The sequence below is a fragment of the Salarias fasciatus genome, chromosome 5 (genome assembly GCF_902148845.1).
Source record: "Salarias fasciatus chromosome 5, fSalaFa1.1, whole genome shotgun sequence".
Taxonomy (NCBI): domain Eukaryota; kingdom Metazoa; phylum Chordata; class Actinopteri; order Blenniiformes; family Blenniidae; genus Salarias; species Salarias fasciatus.
Genome location: NC_043749.1, coordinates 23443962 through 23460604, shown reverse-complemented (window position 1 = coordinate 23460604; position 16643 = coordinate 23443962). Strand labels below are relative to the sequence as shown.

Sequence of the window (16643 nt, the reverse complement as noted above, 5' to 3'; positions counted from 1 at the left end):
TAGTTAACTCTTTTCATCATGACTGAACTCCTTCCCATAATGACCTTCTAATCATCATCAAGTGTACAAAGTCAGTATATAGACCACAAGGCATGGTACACCCTAGGAAAGAGTGTGTCGCACCCTTAAGAGCAGCGTGCCGGCACACATCGACTGAACACGCCAGCAGCAGAACCCAGTGAACACCCACACCGGACAAACTTCACACACTACCAACACACACTGTCAGACAACAACAAACAGGTGGTTCAGAGTGGGGAAAAAAAAAGGCATCGTTCTTCTGATCGCAATAATCAGTGATCTCCAGGATGAATGTGAATCGTTATATCCCTCCAACAATGTGAAACTAACCCCCAAGTCAGATTTAATTGGGATGGTTTCACCACTAGAAGGTGCCATTTAACCTGAATACCCCACTTTGGGGATGAGATGATGGAAAAATGAGAGGAAGAACACCGTCTCCATGCTATTTAGGAAACAAGACATCCAAAACACCAATTGTTATAGTGTTTGGGGGAAAAAAACTTCTATCTTGGCTGTTAAAAGCAGATTTAAAATCTGCTAAAACCTTAAAAAGACCAAAATATCCCACAGAGGGAAGATGCTATTATGTATCCTCTGTGTGCATCAGAGTTTTCTCTAATGCAACATGCAAAATCCTGCCAAGAATGCTTTGAACATTTTTACAAAGATATGATTTCTTTTTTTTTTTTTTCTTTCTTCTTTTTGCCAATCAGCACAGGCTACATGTTGTAAAGTTTTCTCTGCTATTTTTACCCAACTGGAGCTCGGCCTACTTCCCCTGTTCTTCCCTGATGGGACCTGAGAGTTATAACTGCCTCTCCAAAGGCCTACAGGAAATGGAAAACCAAATTACTTTGTTCGAGTCTCCTCTTTAATTTAGTTTCCTCACTATCGCGCCGTGCTGGTGGTGAGAGGGCCGGGCTGCACCGCGTCGCCGCACGTCTTCTCCAACAGCAAAACACAAAACGCTCCGCGCATGTCGGAGGTCTGACGGGCGACTGGGTTCATTAGTTATTCAAACCATCTGACCTCCCCACAGCACTGCTCAGACACAGTCATTACGGAGCCCTTGTAATTCATTAAGCCCCCTAAATGAACAGCAGCCATGGCGAGGGGCGCTTGCTGTTACTGAGTGGCACGCTGTGTCCCGGAGAGGTTAATCGTGAGTGTGTGAATTAGGCTTTAATGCGGTGGTGAGGGCATCGGTCGAGGTTAAATACTTACTCCACAAAAAGGAATAATAAAGATGCAAGATATAAATATATATAAGCAAATGCATACTTCACTGACCATTTAAACCCACTGTGCACAGCTTTTGCCACTTTTCTCAAGGGTTATAATAAAGACGCCATCTCAGGCGTTGAATCACTACCAAGTCCTGCAGCTGTGAAACGGAGAAGAAAAAGGTTTGAGCATCAAATTCAACACAAAATAACTAATTTTGTAATGGGGATTAGATCAAGATCAGAAAAAAAGGCTGTCAAAATATTGGATTATTTCATCCCAACCATAAATGTATGGAGCTAAATTCAAAGTTTAGAAGGTTTGACCAGACACTGAACTGAAAACCTGTTATTCACACATTTACATTATTTTATTTAATGATAACACAAAAACAAACACATACCACTCACCAAACTGTCACACTGCACATGCTGTTTCACACCAAGAAGCTTTTTTTTTTTGGTTGGATAACAATCTTCTGAAAGTTTCTCACATGTTTTTGGGATCCATCGATAATAAAAAAACCAGAACTCTTTCACTGTAAGTTAGAATTGGAAATATCTAATAAGTGTTTTTGTATATTACACAACTGTCAGAGCTGTTATACACACAAAAAGTTAAAGCACATCCACATAAGGTTCAGCTGTATGTCATATTTCATAAAATCAAAATTCAAATTTATTAACCAGGTGGTGACAACTCAGTGTAAACTCAATGATCGATCATAAAAGATTACTTATCAATTCATAGCGATGATGCAATTCCCATATAGTCTTGCGAAAACAAGTCATTGTCGCCCCAATAGAGATTTCAAGAGAGCAGAGCTGCAGGGAAGTCTCAGTCTCCCTGACAGAAGACGAGCCCTTCATTTGTCACCGCTTCACGCCAACAGGAGGGACATAATCACTTGCTGCCGGTGGTGTAATTCATCGCGGGCACGCCAGCTGCTGTGCTGCTGTTGTCGTTTTGGAATGACAGAAATGTAGAAATCAAGTGTTTCAAGTGATTTAGAAAGCACAGCAAACATTCCCGACAAATCTCCTTTAAAGGATGTATGTACAGTTCAGTTTGCAGGCACACCAGGCGACAAACAACACGCCGCGGCACGGCGTAGCTGGCTAAATGGCTGGAAAAAAAAAGAGAATTCACCAGTGGCCGCACTGCAATCAGTAAGCAGACCCAAATCAGACAAAAAAGAGCCTCACTTTACTAATCCTCCAGCTGTAGTACACTCTGCCACTGAGGGCCAATCCTGATCCAAGAGACAGCTCTCACCAGTCACAACAGCTTCACACTGGTATGATAGCAGGAGTCTGATTTTTAAGACCGGCTGGGCTTCAAAAGCCTGAGGGCTAAATTTAGCTCTTATAAATTGGTCATTTATGCCGGATGTCTGTTCAATTAAAGCCAGTCACTGAGGCGTCCGAGGTCTCGCGGGGACGAGGACTCAAGTTAACAAGCATGCACTGCAAGGAGGTGGTTCCACTCCCAGGCGTATCAGAGTCACATCAGACTGTTTGATCATCCACGCTGTTGATGTTTGGAAAATGATTTGAAGCTAGGTGCACAAAACACAAGTTTCCCCCCCAAAAAAGTCATAAAGTTGTCTTTATCTACCCAAGTTCTACCATTTTGTTCATTATATTTGATATTATTTTCATGAGATGTTTATTTTTCTCTGTAATCTCCATCACCATAAACTATTTCTTTAAACTATAGCATAAAAACCTGAAAAATATCTAATGAAGAAATATTAAAAAACATTCCATTCTGATCACATTAAACGCTTTTATGGCTGAAAAGGTTTCGCAGATCAGAGGCTGTGTCCGATCTGAAATGGTGACGGACCCCTCAGTGACGACCCTGATATTTACTGATCCATCGCTGCAGGATTAATGAAGTATCATGATACGTCTGCTTTCTCTGAGGGGTTTGCATGTTCTCTCTCTGTGTGTGAGGGGTTTTATTCAGCGTACTGTGGGTTTCTCCACCCGTCCAAAGACAAGATGTTCGGTTCATTGTTGACTCCTAACTAGACCGACCATCTGTCTGACTTGTTTCTGCCTTTCAGTGTCACTGAAGCCTCCTGCATCTTTAACCTGATGCTAATGAGAAAGAAAACCACACTATGTGATTAATCTCCGCTCCCCAGGATGCAGCAATAACCCTGTTAACTCCACTAAAGATGATCAAAGCCACAGTTGTCTGAACTTACAGTTTTTGCTGAAACACTGGCTTTTATCCTAATATTCATGTGCTGGACCAAAAGAGTGAACACCTTCACCTTCTTATTCTCTTGAAAGATGTGTTTTCGCAACTCAGCACCCAATCAATCAAAAGCTCATCCTCATCCCGCCTCTTCAAAGCTGCGTTTTCCCTGCGGAAAAACCCAGAATTAAGTTGCTTTGCGTCACACAGTCAATTCTGGAATCCTTTATGAGGTGTGAGTGTTCTCTGGCAGTTATAATGAGTTGACAGGAGGTTTTCTGTCCTTAAGAAGCTGGAGCAGCATACAAATAAAGATATAAAAAAAAAACAAAAGAATATAACGGTTGGTGAGTTTCTGTAGCCCACCATGGGGGGGGGGGTGTTTTTCTCCTGAAATGTAATATTTCGCTGTGTACTTGGTGACAGTGAGGCATACTGACCTGTCAGAATGATCGACTTGAAAACAAGGTCGTGAGAAAAGAAAGCGAGCGCCTGACCAGAACCTGGTGACGCCAATTTGCAGTTTGAAAACTGCTGAATGTCAGCTGCAGTTCCCACTGTTCGCTGTATTTGGGATGTCATTTTTAAACAATGTGGAAATGTCAGCGTGCTGCAGGTGAGCTCATTGTGAGCAGAACCATTTGTTCACACCTGTGTCGACACGCGGCGGCCCGCGCGCCGTTCGGCGAGCCACGCATGAGCCCCGGTGTCTGAGTGAATTATTAATGGCTGTAACGTGATGACAGATGACTGGGAGCGGCCCGTCCCTCCCCATCCCCGACCCGGCCGTGTCATCTTGGTTTCCGCGCTTTGGGAGAGACGGAGGCCCGTGCAGCCTGATTGATTATTTCTGTCAACAGCACTTTGGCCGTCCCCGCACAGCGTCCGGTCCGAACTCTCCTGCGATCTCTCACAATCACAATCAGCATGACCGCGAAGTCACAGGGCATCGCCGTCACTCTTTGGAAAGCTCATGCCCGCCCACTGTCCGCCATCTTCCTCAGGTCACATTATATCCCTCTTCAGTCACGGAGCGCCGCCTGTCACGTCACGGACCGGATTCACATCTCTTCCTCAAGTTAGTTCACTCTACCTGTAACACCTACAACCTGAAGACATTATGGATGAAAAAAACACACTATTACGACTATTTCCTCATCAAACCTTCACTTTCACAGATGAATGATGTCAAATGTTTGATGACTCACACTGTAGATCAACTTATTTCTAAATCTGCACCAAATATACGTGTTTCTGCAGCTGTGTGTCAGATTTTCTCTGCAGCAACACTGGGTCCAACTTCAAATATCGGGAACTTCTTGGGTGGCACATGTTCAGCTGGCTACTGAAGGAAAACCTTCACAGCTTTTTGCGCATTTGTTCCAGAAATCCACGTCAGTCAAATATCATTTGGACGGAGTTCCACGGGGTTTGTACCGTACGACGAAGAGCAGTTATTCGACAGCCCTTACGCAACACATTGTCATCAATTTTTATTCACATTGCAATTTAAATGTGATGCAAAAGTATCCTGAGTGGAAAAAAGGAGTTAAAAAAAAAAAAAAAATGTCTCTTTGACAACTGGGAGTCTGCCCGAGTAGAAAGTAAAAAGTATGATTGAAAATTCTACAAAATGTAAATTGACCTACTGCTTTTTAACCATTAGGAAAACAACATAAAGTAAAAAAGTTATGCAGCTTGACATTGGACAGTATTTTAAAAAATAGTATGAATAGACACACTGTTGCTGCAGACATGAGAATTTCATCATTTCATCCGGAGAGCTGAGGTCCCGGGTTTAAACGTGACTGCTCAAAATGTGAGTCCATCTTCACATGTCTGTAGCACCTTCCTGCACGCCGCTTCTGATTCAACCGCATCTTTTTATATGGGTCAATCTCCTTTTCCAGAGCAGTGAAGTGAACCAGGAGCCACGGAGCGCTGCGTGAGCGCTAGTTAAACTATAAAAGCTCTGCTCTGCCCGTGTTTTTCTTTGTGTTTTATCTCTCTGCCTGCTGCTTAAGTCTCGCCACTATCTTCTGTTGTTTCTCAGCCATTTTATGTTGCTGTATTTTTTTCAAAAAAACAAGCAGGAGGCTTTCACCTCATCTTCATGTTTTGACCCTGGAACCACGCCAAACACCACCCCATGTGAGTATCCATTACGCGGCGAGCCGTCCAGAAGCACTCATCCCTCAGCCTGTGAGTGCTATTGGAATAGTATCGAGATCTGTGTAATTGGATTAGACCAACCTTAGTCCCCTCTTTATTCCTCCAGTCCCGTCTGTGAAATCACAACTTAAGAGCTTTGACAATGGTACGGTTTTTTTTTTTCTGTGCAACAGCTGATGGGGAAAGTAGTGTGATCTCTGTCTGCAGCTTGTGGCCCGGACTTCCATCTCCGAGTCAGGAAAACCCCACCGGCGGGCGGCGGTCTGACTGACGGCTCCGCTCTGCCCGTCTCCGGCGGCGTTACAGGATGCTGCGCCGCCTCGGCCGGGTTCTCAAAGGCCCGCCCCGATCTCCGGGCTCCGTGGCACTGGCATGCAGCGCCGCGAACAGCAGCGCAGGAGGCTGCTGCGATCAGTCTGGGAGTTCTATCACACCTGTTCGGCTTTATACACATGACAGCTTACATGGAGAGCTGTGTTCTCTCTGGCTGCTCTGGGTTAAAAGGCCTGTCAGGCCGACACTCCTGTTGTATCACTCAGGCGTGAGCCTGTTGCTCAGATAACACACACACACACACACACACACACACACACACACACACACACACACACACACACGGACAGTGTGGACTGTGTGGCCACTCATTGGTTTTATCTATTCCCGAGCCTCCTTTCCAAAACCTGAGCCACCACAATTAACTGCCAAACCAGGCAGCGCTCAGCTTGATCCACGTCACCATAGACCTGAAGACTCAGCAAGGAAAACATCAGGACCACATGTATCATCAGACCAGATCACAACAATAGTGTGAAATCACTACTCAAAAGTTCATATCAGCAAGCAGAACTCTTCAGAACCATTCAGCCCGTTCTCAGATTTAAGGAAGGGTTTCTTTTAAACAGATTTTGGAGCATTTGTCTATAAGGACAGCATCTACAATGTCTTTTTTTTTTTTTTTTTTGTGGAAAAATATATTCATCTGTTTATCCAACGCCGACATTAGACTGGGACAAATCAAACAGCAGTGTGTGGCAGTCAGAGTCTCTGTTTGACCCCCGGGGAGGCTTTCCTCTCTGAGCTGTCGTCTGGGGAGACGAACAAAAGGCAAAAGGTTTGTCCAAAATAGCTTTGGGAGATCTACTGATAATCCAAATCAGAATAATCAGTGGGATATATTTTCACAAGGCGATCGGGTAAGTATGATAAGTTTGATTTTAGTCTGAACAGTAACTGCTGCAAGTCATTTGAGTAAAAGTTGAAAGTTTGTGTGAAACCTGAGCGCCGCAAAGTCAGCCAATGCGAAACAGAGAAGAGCAGGATTAGTCAGCTGAAAGATAAAACATGCACCCCTTCACTTGTCAGCATCAAAAACATTAGTGTTTTAACCAGAGCAGTGATTTACTCGTGTGGAAGGACTCTTTAACTTCCTCCATCATCTGTCCATGTGACAGACACAGGTACTGCCGACTGTTCACTGTATTCAAAGCACACGTCTGGCTTCATAAAAAAACAAAATGATTTCAAAATGCTGGTGTGTAAAAGCGGTGCTTTTTCTCTGTAAATGTTGTGTAAGTGGGACCGAAGGCTCAGTGATCCGCCCAGTTTGAAAAATAAAACGCAAAACACGACAATGACCCCAAAAGGTATGCCGCAAGTTCGCTTTGTTGAAGGCTTCCTGAGATGAATTGTTTATATTGAGTCGAAATTAACGGACTAGTCGACTATTGCAGATTTTATTAAGTCGACAGAAATATTCAGAACATCCTAATCCAATATTTGCAAAATGTGTATAAATTGTGCACTGGCAGCGCGCGAGCCTTTCGGCCAGCAGAGGTTCGTGCGACATTTGAATTTTGGCTGAAGCCTCAGAATCAGATCATGGTTTGAGAAGCTGGAGGCAAGACGGAGAGAGCAGGCAGGGACATCCAGGGGAGGAGATAAAGACAAGGAGAGAAAGATTCAAAGGCTTTTGACAAAAAGTACGTCGGCTTAAGCCGCTCTTATTTACAGAATAAGAGGGGACGTTAAGCATGTTGCACTTTCAGGGACATTTTAAAGGTATTTGAGCGAGGGCAGGCGCCGCTCTGTTCGCGGTGCCAAACGTGGGCCTTAAGGCTTAGCTGGCTGAACAAAAAAAACAACGCTCATTAATTAAGGTCCCTTTCTCTCAAACCGAATCTTGGACATCACATTAATCACCCCGGCGGAGGCACCAGCCAAAGCAGGTAAACAAAATAAACAAAACAAACGTGGCGTCACCTACCAGATTTAGTTCGGCTTCACCCCCTTCCCACTGTACGAGCACAACCGTTCAATAATTAAAACGGGCTGCTAATTTAGGAATTACAGCTAAATCAACTAAATCCGGAGCGCTGAGAAATGTCTCCCTGCCGACTATATATCAGTGACGAGTGTTTATAGTCAGTGTGCATTTTCTCATTAGTAATATAAACATGAATTACAGCGAATCACCCGAAGCACTATTTAAATAGGTAGCAGAAGGATAATTTCTGCCTGCGTGCATGCAAATACACACTTCTTTAAAATGTGTGGCGGGGAATATTTGGGACTAAATAACCATTACAGGGGGTAGAAACAGGCTGGAATATAAACGCTGTCAATACTGCGCTGAGCGGAGTTTGAGACCTTCTTATCTGCAGACTGCATTAAGACATGGCTTTCACTTCTCTTCCAGCATGAATAATAAGTCCATACCAGCGTATTTACCTCCGGTCTTTAATTCTCAGTTTTAGTTGGGGGGGAAAGAAAAAAATCCTAACCTGGCTAAATGAAACATATTAACTGGCTGCACGTGTCTTTGTGAAGGTTTGTACTTTTAAAAGACGTAATGAGCGTAATGCTCTGCACTGCACATCCACGTTCCCATTTTCATCACCGGACTTTTCCTCCTCTCCCCATGCTTTCTTTCTTTTCACTTTAATGCCCCTCCACCACCACCCCCACCCCACCCGCCCTCCCTCCCTCTCTCCTCCCCCCTTGCTTGCTGCTCATTTTTAAATCTATGAATTTCTGAACATCATTTTCTTGATTTTTTTTCCCTTTTTTTTTTTTTTTTTTTTTTCCACGCCCCAGGGAGACATTCTCATTCCAGGCCTTCTTCTCTTTTTTCACCTCATTTCCTCCCTCCTGAGTGTGAATCTCCCCGACAGGATGTGAGGTGACAGTGTGGCCCGTGGAGGTTCGGGTGGCGCCGGTGGAGAGTTGTTTGTGTGTGTGTGTGTGTGTGTGTAGAAACCGCGGTCTGGAAGGTGAGATCGTAACGCTGCCTCTCCGCCGTCGACAAAGCGAAGGTGGAGGGTCATTGCCATTTCAAATCCAATCCTAGACATGGCCACAGGAGACGGACGGCGACGCTTTCTCCGCTTCAAGGGTCCGAAATGCAGAATTAACCGAGCCTTTGAGAAACTGCCGCTCCTTAGCAGGACTGCGCCTCATCCCACAAGACCGCATGCTCTTAAAAGACACACACTTCTGCTCTTTTATAAGAGTTCAACTGTGTAAAAAAAATTAAAAACCCTTCCCCTTCTGCCTGGAGGGATGGTATTAATGCAGGAGCTGAGAGGGAGCGGCCGCCGTCCCTCAGTCACCTCCATCTTTAAACCAGGCGCCATATGCAGGAAAGTCAAAAGATACCTTGCGAACTCTCACACACCCACACACACACGCAAATGAAATGATGGAATACAAGAGCAATCAGACGTTCTGCCCCGAATCAAGTGTTTATTCTATCAGTTCTTCAGTTTACAGGTGTCATAGTTGAAAACCGCAGCTGTGCAGTTTGGATGAATCGGTGTTTGTATAGAAGTGTGTGTGAGTGTAAATGTGGGTGGAGAGGACGACAATCATCAAACTGATTGAAATGACCGCCCCGCTGGCAGCGAGGACAAAATGAACAAAATGAGTTTTTCTTTTTTAATATATTAAAAAAAAAAAAAAAGAGCATAATCAGTCTATGAAGGTATTCTGGGAATTATAACCTCTCAACGTGTAATTTTCAAGTCTGAAGATGACTTATGTAAAAGTGTGTGTGTGTATGTGTGTATGTGTGTTTATGTGCGTGGACCACACAACCACAGACATCAACATGAAAAAATTACAAATGTCCACAACAAATTATTTTTTTCTTTAAATTGATTAATGCACTTTCCTCTTTTCATGCTGCTTCTCCATCCCCACCTACAATTTTGTCCTCTGAGAGGTGAAAGGTTCCTCACTGACAGAGCGAAGCTAATTCTAACTAATCAAAGGCTTGATTGAGTGTAAAAGACGGGAAAAAAGTCCATAAAGCAGGACTTTGAAAAGATAACCTTTTAAATCACTACAAAAAGTATTCTCAACAATTTGTAAAATAATCTTCAAAACGGGTGCTGGGACAATAAATACACATATTAAAGTGAAACGGGTTTATAAAAATATAAGTGTATTTGTATATTTGCTCGTGCACAGGTGTCGTAGCATGTGGGGCGCGATGGTCTTACCTTCAGGGCTTTTCTCTTGCTGTCGAGCAGCTTGGAGATGTCTCGTGCCACTTTCTCCACCAAGTCCTTGGGGTTGTTTCTCTTGATTTCGAACTGGCTCTTCTTCTCATTATAAATCTGCAGACGGAGGAGACAGGGCATCGCAGGTCAGGTTACTGGAGCCATTAGTTTAATTAGGAAGCTCAGAAGAGGAGCCGTTTGCTCATTCTCAAGATAACACACAAGATGGTAAACATTTACTGTGAGGCAGGCAGTATGCTCCCTGTCATTATACCCATAAGCCCCGGCACTGTAGGAGAATTAAACACCGAACAGAGCGTTAATGGCAGAGCACTTAGCTAGCCAGCTGTAGGCTGGCAGTCAGGATCAAATTAAATAAACGCAAACCCCAGCACATTCTCACTGCTGGGTGAACACCTTGTGTCTCCACAGTCTTACCTCGTCTGGAAGCAAGACAAGCAGCCTTATTTACAGCTGGCTGTCAATATATCTGTAATATAGCCTGACAAGCTGCTGGAGACTGTCCTGGACAAGTACGGTGGAACATAATTAACCTGGCGAAGGAAATATATTTTCTCAAAAGGGCAATAAACGAAGCAGGTCAAATTAATAAAGTCAGAAACCCCCTGTGAAAACCACAGAAAACAATTGGAGGAAAGGGTTTTGATTCACCACAAGGGACCAAAAGAGAAAAGCGAAGGGGCATCCGGAGGCAGAGCGGTCGATGCTCGGACCGCTGACAGAGAAAGGTGTTTGGGAGATTAGTCTGCTCCCCGGAAAGAATGGCCAAGGCTGAGTCGGTGGCCGGTACGATCTGTGGTCTCCAGCAGAGCGCCACCCGGGGGATTACCACGCATCCCGCTGCCCTCGGACGCAGCAAGACCCACTTTCACACCACAAAACCGTTTTGTAGCGAGTCCTTCAGAAGGAAACCCGGGAAAAAGCCCTTTGTTGCTGAATAATGTCGATGCAATTAGGGTCTGCTATTGCCTGAAATGATGCATTTGCAGGGTGTTTAATTGGCCTTTCTGGCTTTGCCGACTGCTTCAATCGATTAATCATGTCCTTAAGTAATTACAGTGTATCCTGCACCCTGGAGGATATAATTCAATGTGTTTTGACTGGAGGAAAGAAGAAAAAAACAATAAAGTAAGAGGTTAAGCAATAAGCTTCGTCTGCAGATCGAGACAGAGAGAGAGAGAGAGAGAGATTATAATTTTAATTCAATTCAATTTAATTCAGCTTTATTTATAAGGCACCCAGTACCACACAGTCATTTCTCTGCACTTTTACAGAGAAAAACCGACAGTTTAAAAGGAAGAAACCTGCAGAAAGAGACTTTCTGCTATTCTGTTTCAGGGTGAGGTGATAGAAATGGGTGCTGGGCTGGACACAAACACATGATTTGCCATGAAATGTTGAAAACTATAAATAAAAAAAAGTGTCTTTGCCTTCTACGAGAGCCAGTATGGTAACTCAGCGAGAGTTTAAAAAAAAAAAAAAGGCTCTTTTGAAGAAGCTGTTTTCTCTGCGCGGCCTCGGATTGCTTCTTTCCCAGCAGCCCCTCTCTCTGCCAGACAACCAAACACACTGACCTTTCAAGCCTTCCTCAAGTAGTCTAATTGATTTTATTATGGAGAGTGAGGTGCAAAACCCATATTAACATTTCCTCATCAAGTGTAATGAATTCATCAAATTTCTTTGCAGGTTTCAGTAATAAGTCATACACTAAAGTAATTTAATGTTAGAAACTGAGTTAATGAAGATGTTTTGTGCATCTGTATATTCGGTACGACTGATAGAAAACTTTTTTTTTTTGCTGTAAAAATGCACTATACTCTAATATTTCTTTTTTTCTTTTCTTTCCTGACGAAACAGTTAACTACATCTGACTGGGGTTATTTAGAATTCAATTGTTGCTTCGCATGCATCAGAGCACACACGCAGTTCAGATCAAACATGATTAATATCAGCAAACAGCCCTTATTCTACAGTCTGATGATGAACGCTATCAGAACATCAGAAGGTTATCATATTTCCGTTCGGCGGCCACGGCCAGGATCTCCTGCAGTTAGAAAATATCATGTCGGAGGGATTGATGTGTTGATGCGCGGCAATTAGGAAAAGGAAAACACTGGTGTCCATATGATCCATCTCTGTCAAGCTGAAAGCCGGGCAAACGGCCAGAGGCACTTTCCTTCCATTGGCCCAGTGAGCCGGCCAGCCCGGCCCCGGCAGCGAGCGCCATGCCAACCGGCCACTCTGATGAGATTGCCTGGTGTCTTATTTTGGCCGCCCTCTGAGGGACCAAGAATCCTCATTCATTTCAAGCACTTTAAACTCGTCCTCAAAGTGGAAACGTCAGGGCGGAATCTGCGTAGCTCATCACAATACAGCGGAAAGCTCACCTTCATCAACGCGCTTGGACGGGCGAAACAAGAGGCTCGCTTCTTCTCATTTGGTTTGTTTCATTTTGTGCTTCGGCTGCTCATCCGGGGAAAGTCATTAATCTGCTTTTGGCACTCTGTTTTAAAAGGCACCATCTTCAGAGCCCAAACCAATGAGCACGTGGGTATTTCTGCACTCATATGAACCCACACACCTCGTGTACGCACTCAGACACACACACACACACCATTTGAGAGGGCTTTTTTCAAGGTGGAAGAAGCCATTAATGGAATCTTATTAAACCATAAAACAAGAGTGAAGTTTTCTCCGCTCCATTGGCAGACTACAAACCCCTGACTCTTTTAAGTGATGCATTTTTCAAGTCGATTTAAAAACCATGTCAAATTTGTTTTTAAATCAATATTCATTCTCTTAATGTGTGCTCTGCCTCTCCCCTGGAAGATTCATAGCGGTCTCAGGGACATTACTGACAGAGCTTTCTCTGCCCTGAGAGACAACACATTACACCAGAAGAGAGATCGATAAAATATGTACAGATTTGTAAAAAAAAATCAGGCTCAATCGTTCAGTATATTTGCTGTAATTAGATTTTTTTTTTGAGATACATTTTCTAAATAGATCTCAGCTGTATTGTGTAATCTTTAACATACATATTTACTTTATTATCTAGTATTTCGGATTTATAAAGAATTCCAGTCGTCTGTATAACTGGACATATCAGCTGATCAATAAACTTTAATAGAAAGGTTGTTTTTATTTACCCCATCAAATCATTTAGAGACAATATTAACTTCCATGAAAACGAACAGCAGCATGAAACACTCAGCGAACAAAAGCATCTGAAATGAAAACAGAACACTTGGCAAAACTGCAAGCTTTTTGTTTCTCATAATGTAAATAAAAAATGGAAGAGGATTAAAATGTGCCTTCTGAATCATCACCTTATTTCTGAAATTTAAATGCATTTTAAACATTATTACAATCGAGAAAATGTGGTGAAAAGTCAAAGTCTTTCACAGTGAGATATTCTAAACATGAAGATTTGTTTATTCAATCTTCAACACTGTTTAATCCAATTTTGGGGTACAGGCGAGCTGAAGTCAATCCCAGTTTTCTAAGGGAGAAGGCAAGAAACACTGGAGGACAGTGGGATGTTTTCACTTCACTGAGTCAAACTCCAGGATAATGATAATCATGAGACAAACATTTCCTCTATATATAGTATGATATTAGAGTTTGCTTTATGTTAGCTACCAGTTTAAACAGGCAGCCCAGCAGTGCGCCGTTCCTCCCACACATGTTCCCTCCTCTGCTGATCTCTGCCCTCTTGTTGTGCAGCAGCAGAAACGCCGCTGCTATCAGTTTCTCACTTATCTTCTCCGAGAACTACAATGAGCGTTTGAATGATGAAAAGCCTCTTTTATCACTCCACATCAAAAAATAAATAAAAATAAAGCACAGATATAGACAGATAGAAGAGTAGGACGCTTTTATCTGTCTGTCAGGTTGGCCATTACGAGCCTCTGCACCTGAGAGGAGAGCTTTCTGTCAGCTCTGAATGAGGATGGAGCTGTACTGTTGACCACATCCCGCTGCAGCCGGCCAATGGGAATGAGGCTGGTGGAGAGCTCGGCGTTCGCCGACAGCTGGTGGTAATGCAGCCCATGATAGGCCCGGGGAGCTTCAAATCCCCCTTTAGCTCGAGGCTGGAGATGAGTGACCATCAGAGCTGAGCGGCCGTGAGCACATCAGCCCGTCTGAAATTATATTTGAGAGCTTTAGAGCTTGACTCACTCAGGTAATGGGGCAGCTACTGCAGGAAAACCGAGCTCTGTGGCAGCGGCTCTGCTCATAATCACATGCAGTGTTTCAACTCAGGAAAACCACTTGGATACACTTGGAAAAAAAAAAAAAACAGCTGAATTATTACCATGAAAAAATGCAGAAATCATAGAGAAACATCATGAAGGTCTTCACACATCTGGGTGTACAGTGTCCCTGCAGGGAGCCTTAATCAGCTACACGGACATCCTTTTCACTACGTTGAGTCTTTTGTGCTACTATAGTTAAATTGTTTATTAAAATTCATGGAACGCAAACTTATAATTCACCTGATCAATGTAGTTATCAAGTAAACACGCCAGCATACAGACAACTACGAGTTATTAAGTGATCAAATGTATTCGGCATTCCCTGTTGAGTTTTATTAAAAGGTCACCGTTTTTAATATAATGCTTTGTAATCATAAAACATAACCAAAATATACAAAATCAATGCAGAAAAACAGTGAAGTTAACAAAGTTACTCTGAGGGGAACAGCATGAAAGTGTGCAGATGATCGACATTTGAACTTGTTTCAGCCTGATTTTCATTACAGAGCAGCGCAAATAACACTCAAAAACAGAGAAACACGTGGATGTGACTGATAAGTGGTGCCCATCCTGATCCTGCTTTTTGGTAAAAGGGAAGGATATCTCATGGACTGAAATGGCTGGAGAGCAAATTAGCAGTGTTAATGGGTGATGCTGCTGGCTGGACGGCGTGCTGGGCAGGCCTGTCATTCTCCCTCCGACGGCCAATCAGACCTTCTGCTGCTCACGCTCACGCACCACGCCACGGGAAGCCGCGATGCCAATCGCCACCAATATGCTTTATCTGGCAGTCAAGGAGTCCTCACGTACAAGAAAAAAGGAAAATCTCTCTCTCACTCACTCACACACACGATCCTGAAAGGGTGTGTGCGCGTGTGAGAAATGCAAATGTGCATGCGCTTAAACTCACATTTGCACTTTTTGAAACTCAAGACGTCACACTCACACTCATCATTAGACATGATGACTGGTTGCAGTGTGTGCCAAGCTCCGAGCGTCACTGTAAACACACAGATGGAGAGACAGAGGGTGGCAAGACTCCAGAACATTACTGTTAAAAAGTGGTACGCAGGATTCAGCTTCCGCCAAAATATCCCTCAAATGAGTCCGCCTCTTTGCAAGTGTGCGCTCAGATCCTTCAGTTTCGCTTAGATTGAAAGAAAAAAAAATAAAATGTGTCATTGCGGTGAAAAATAAATAAATAAATAAATAAATTGAGCACCAGCTCATACGATGACGCAGAGCTGGGATTTTTCAAAATGTTCCTCCTGTCATGAGCACAGCAGAGGAAAGTCAAAACAGTAAAAATGATAAAACATGAAAAAGACTTCTGTCTGCCTCTGCCACTTCGTATAAAGACTTGTTTGGTGACTTTCTCTTTGCTGCGTTCGCTGGCAGTGCCGATGTTCTTTGGTGGAGTTGATGTTATTGTGTCTAAGGAAGAGGGCTGCTTATCTCGCTGTGAAGTCGGCCACAATAGGCCACGTCTGGCTGCAGCTCCGCGCAACTTGACAGAGACAGATGCCACATCATTAAGGAATATTAGTGGGCTCTGCCGAGCAGACCCAGCTTCCACGGGCCCCGGGAAGAGTTCAATAAGAGAGAACACATAGGGAGCGGCAGCCCCTCGGAGGGGCTCGACGAGACACAACACATCAGAAACCTCTCACAGTTCAACAGACGAGGGGGCCTCCAGAGGAGTCCAGTCAGACGGAGAAAAAGCAGAAACACTGACTGCTCCTGTCAACTTACTTTCTCAGATAGGTTTTCCGTCCCAAAGAGACACAGAAGACAAAGAGACAGATGAGTGTGTCAGCAACGGGCAGCATGTATACAAGTGTTCTGCCGTCTGGTTTGATTACAAACACTACGACTGACTGAGTGCACGAGGCTCTGCATCGCAGCCATCAGCTGGTAGTGATCAACTTTTCATACGAGCCACAACCAGGAGGGAACTTTTGTTGTGTCATGGTGAATTCAACAACATAAAACAGATAACAACAGTAACGACGGTCTTTTCACAGCAACCAAGATCATATCAGGTGTGCTTCTGCACATATCTTATTTATCTATCTCTTAGCTGCAAACAGACAAAAACAATACCACAGATACTAAAGCACAGTGATCAACTTGTTACCAACTAAAAATACCATAAATTACCAGACGAGTGAGACCTGAGTTATTTCAAAAAAGGACAAACTGTTGTGGGATCATAAAGATTGCGGGTCAGAGGTCG

The 16643-nt window shown here is 43.7% G+C and overlaps 1 protein-coding gene across 3 annotated transcripts in view; it reads right to left on the bottom strand.

Moving 5' to 3' along the window:
- The window catches only part of cacna2d2a (calcium channel, voltage-dependent, alpha 2/delta subunit 2a), a 142269-nt gene that overhangs the window by 91443 nt on the left and 34183 nt on the right, over positions 1–16643 (bottom strand). For all 3 annotated transcript variants that reach the window (XR_003931443.1, XM_030090916.1, XM_030090917.1), the window contains exon 3: positions 10128–10244. Coding sequence is in view for 2 of the 3 variants with exons in the window: in XM_030090916.1 (XP_029946776.1) it covers positions 10128–10244 (117 nt within the window). In the remaining variant the exon portion in view is untranslated. The remainder of the gene's footprint in view (positions 1–10127; positions 10245–16643) is intronic.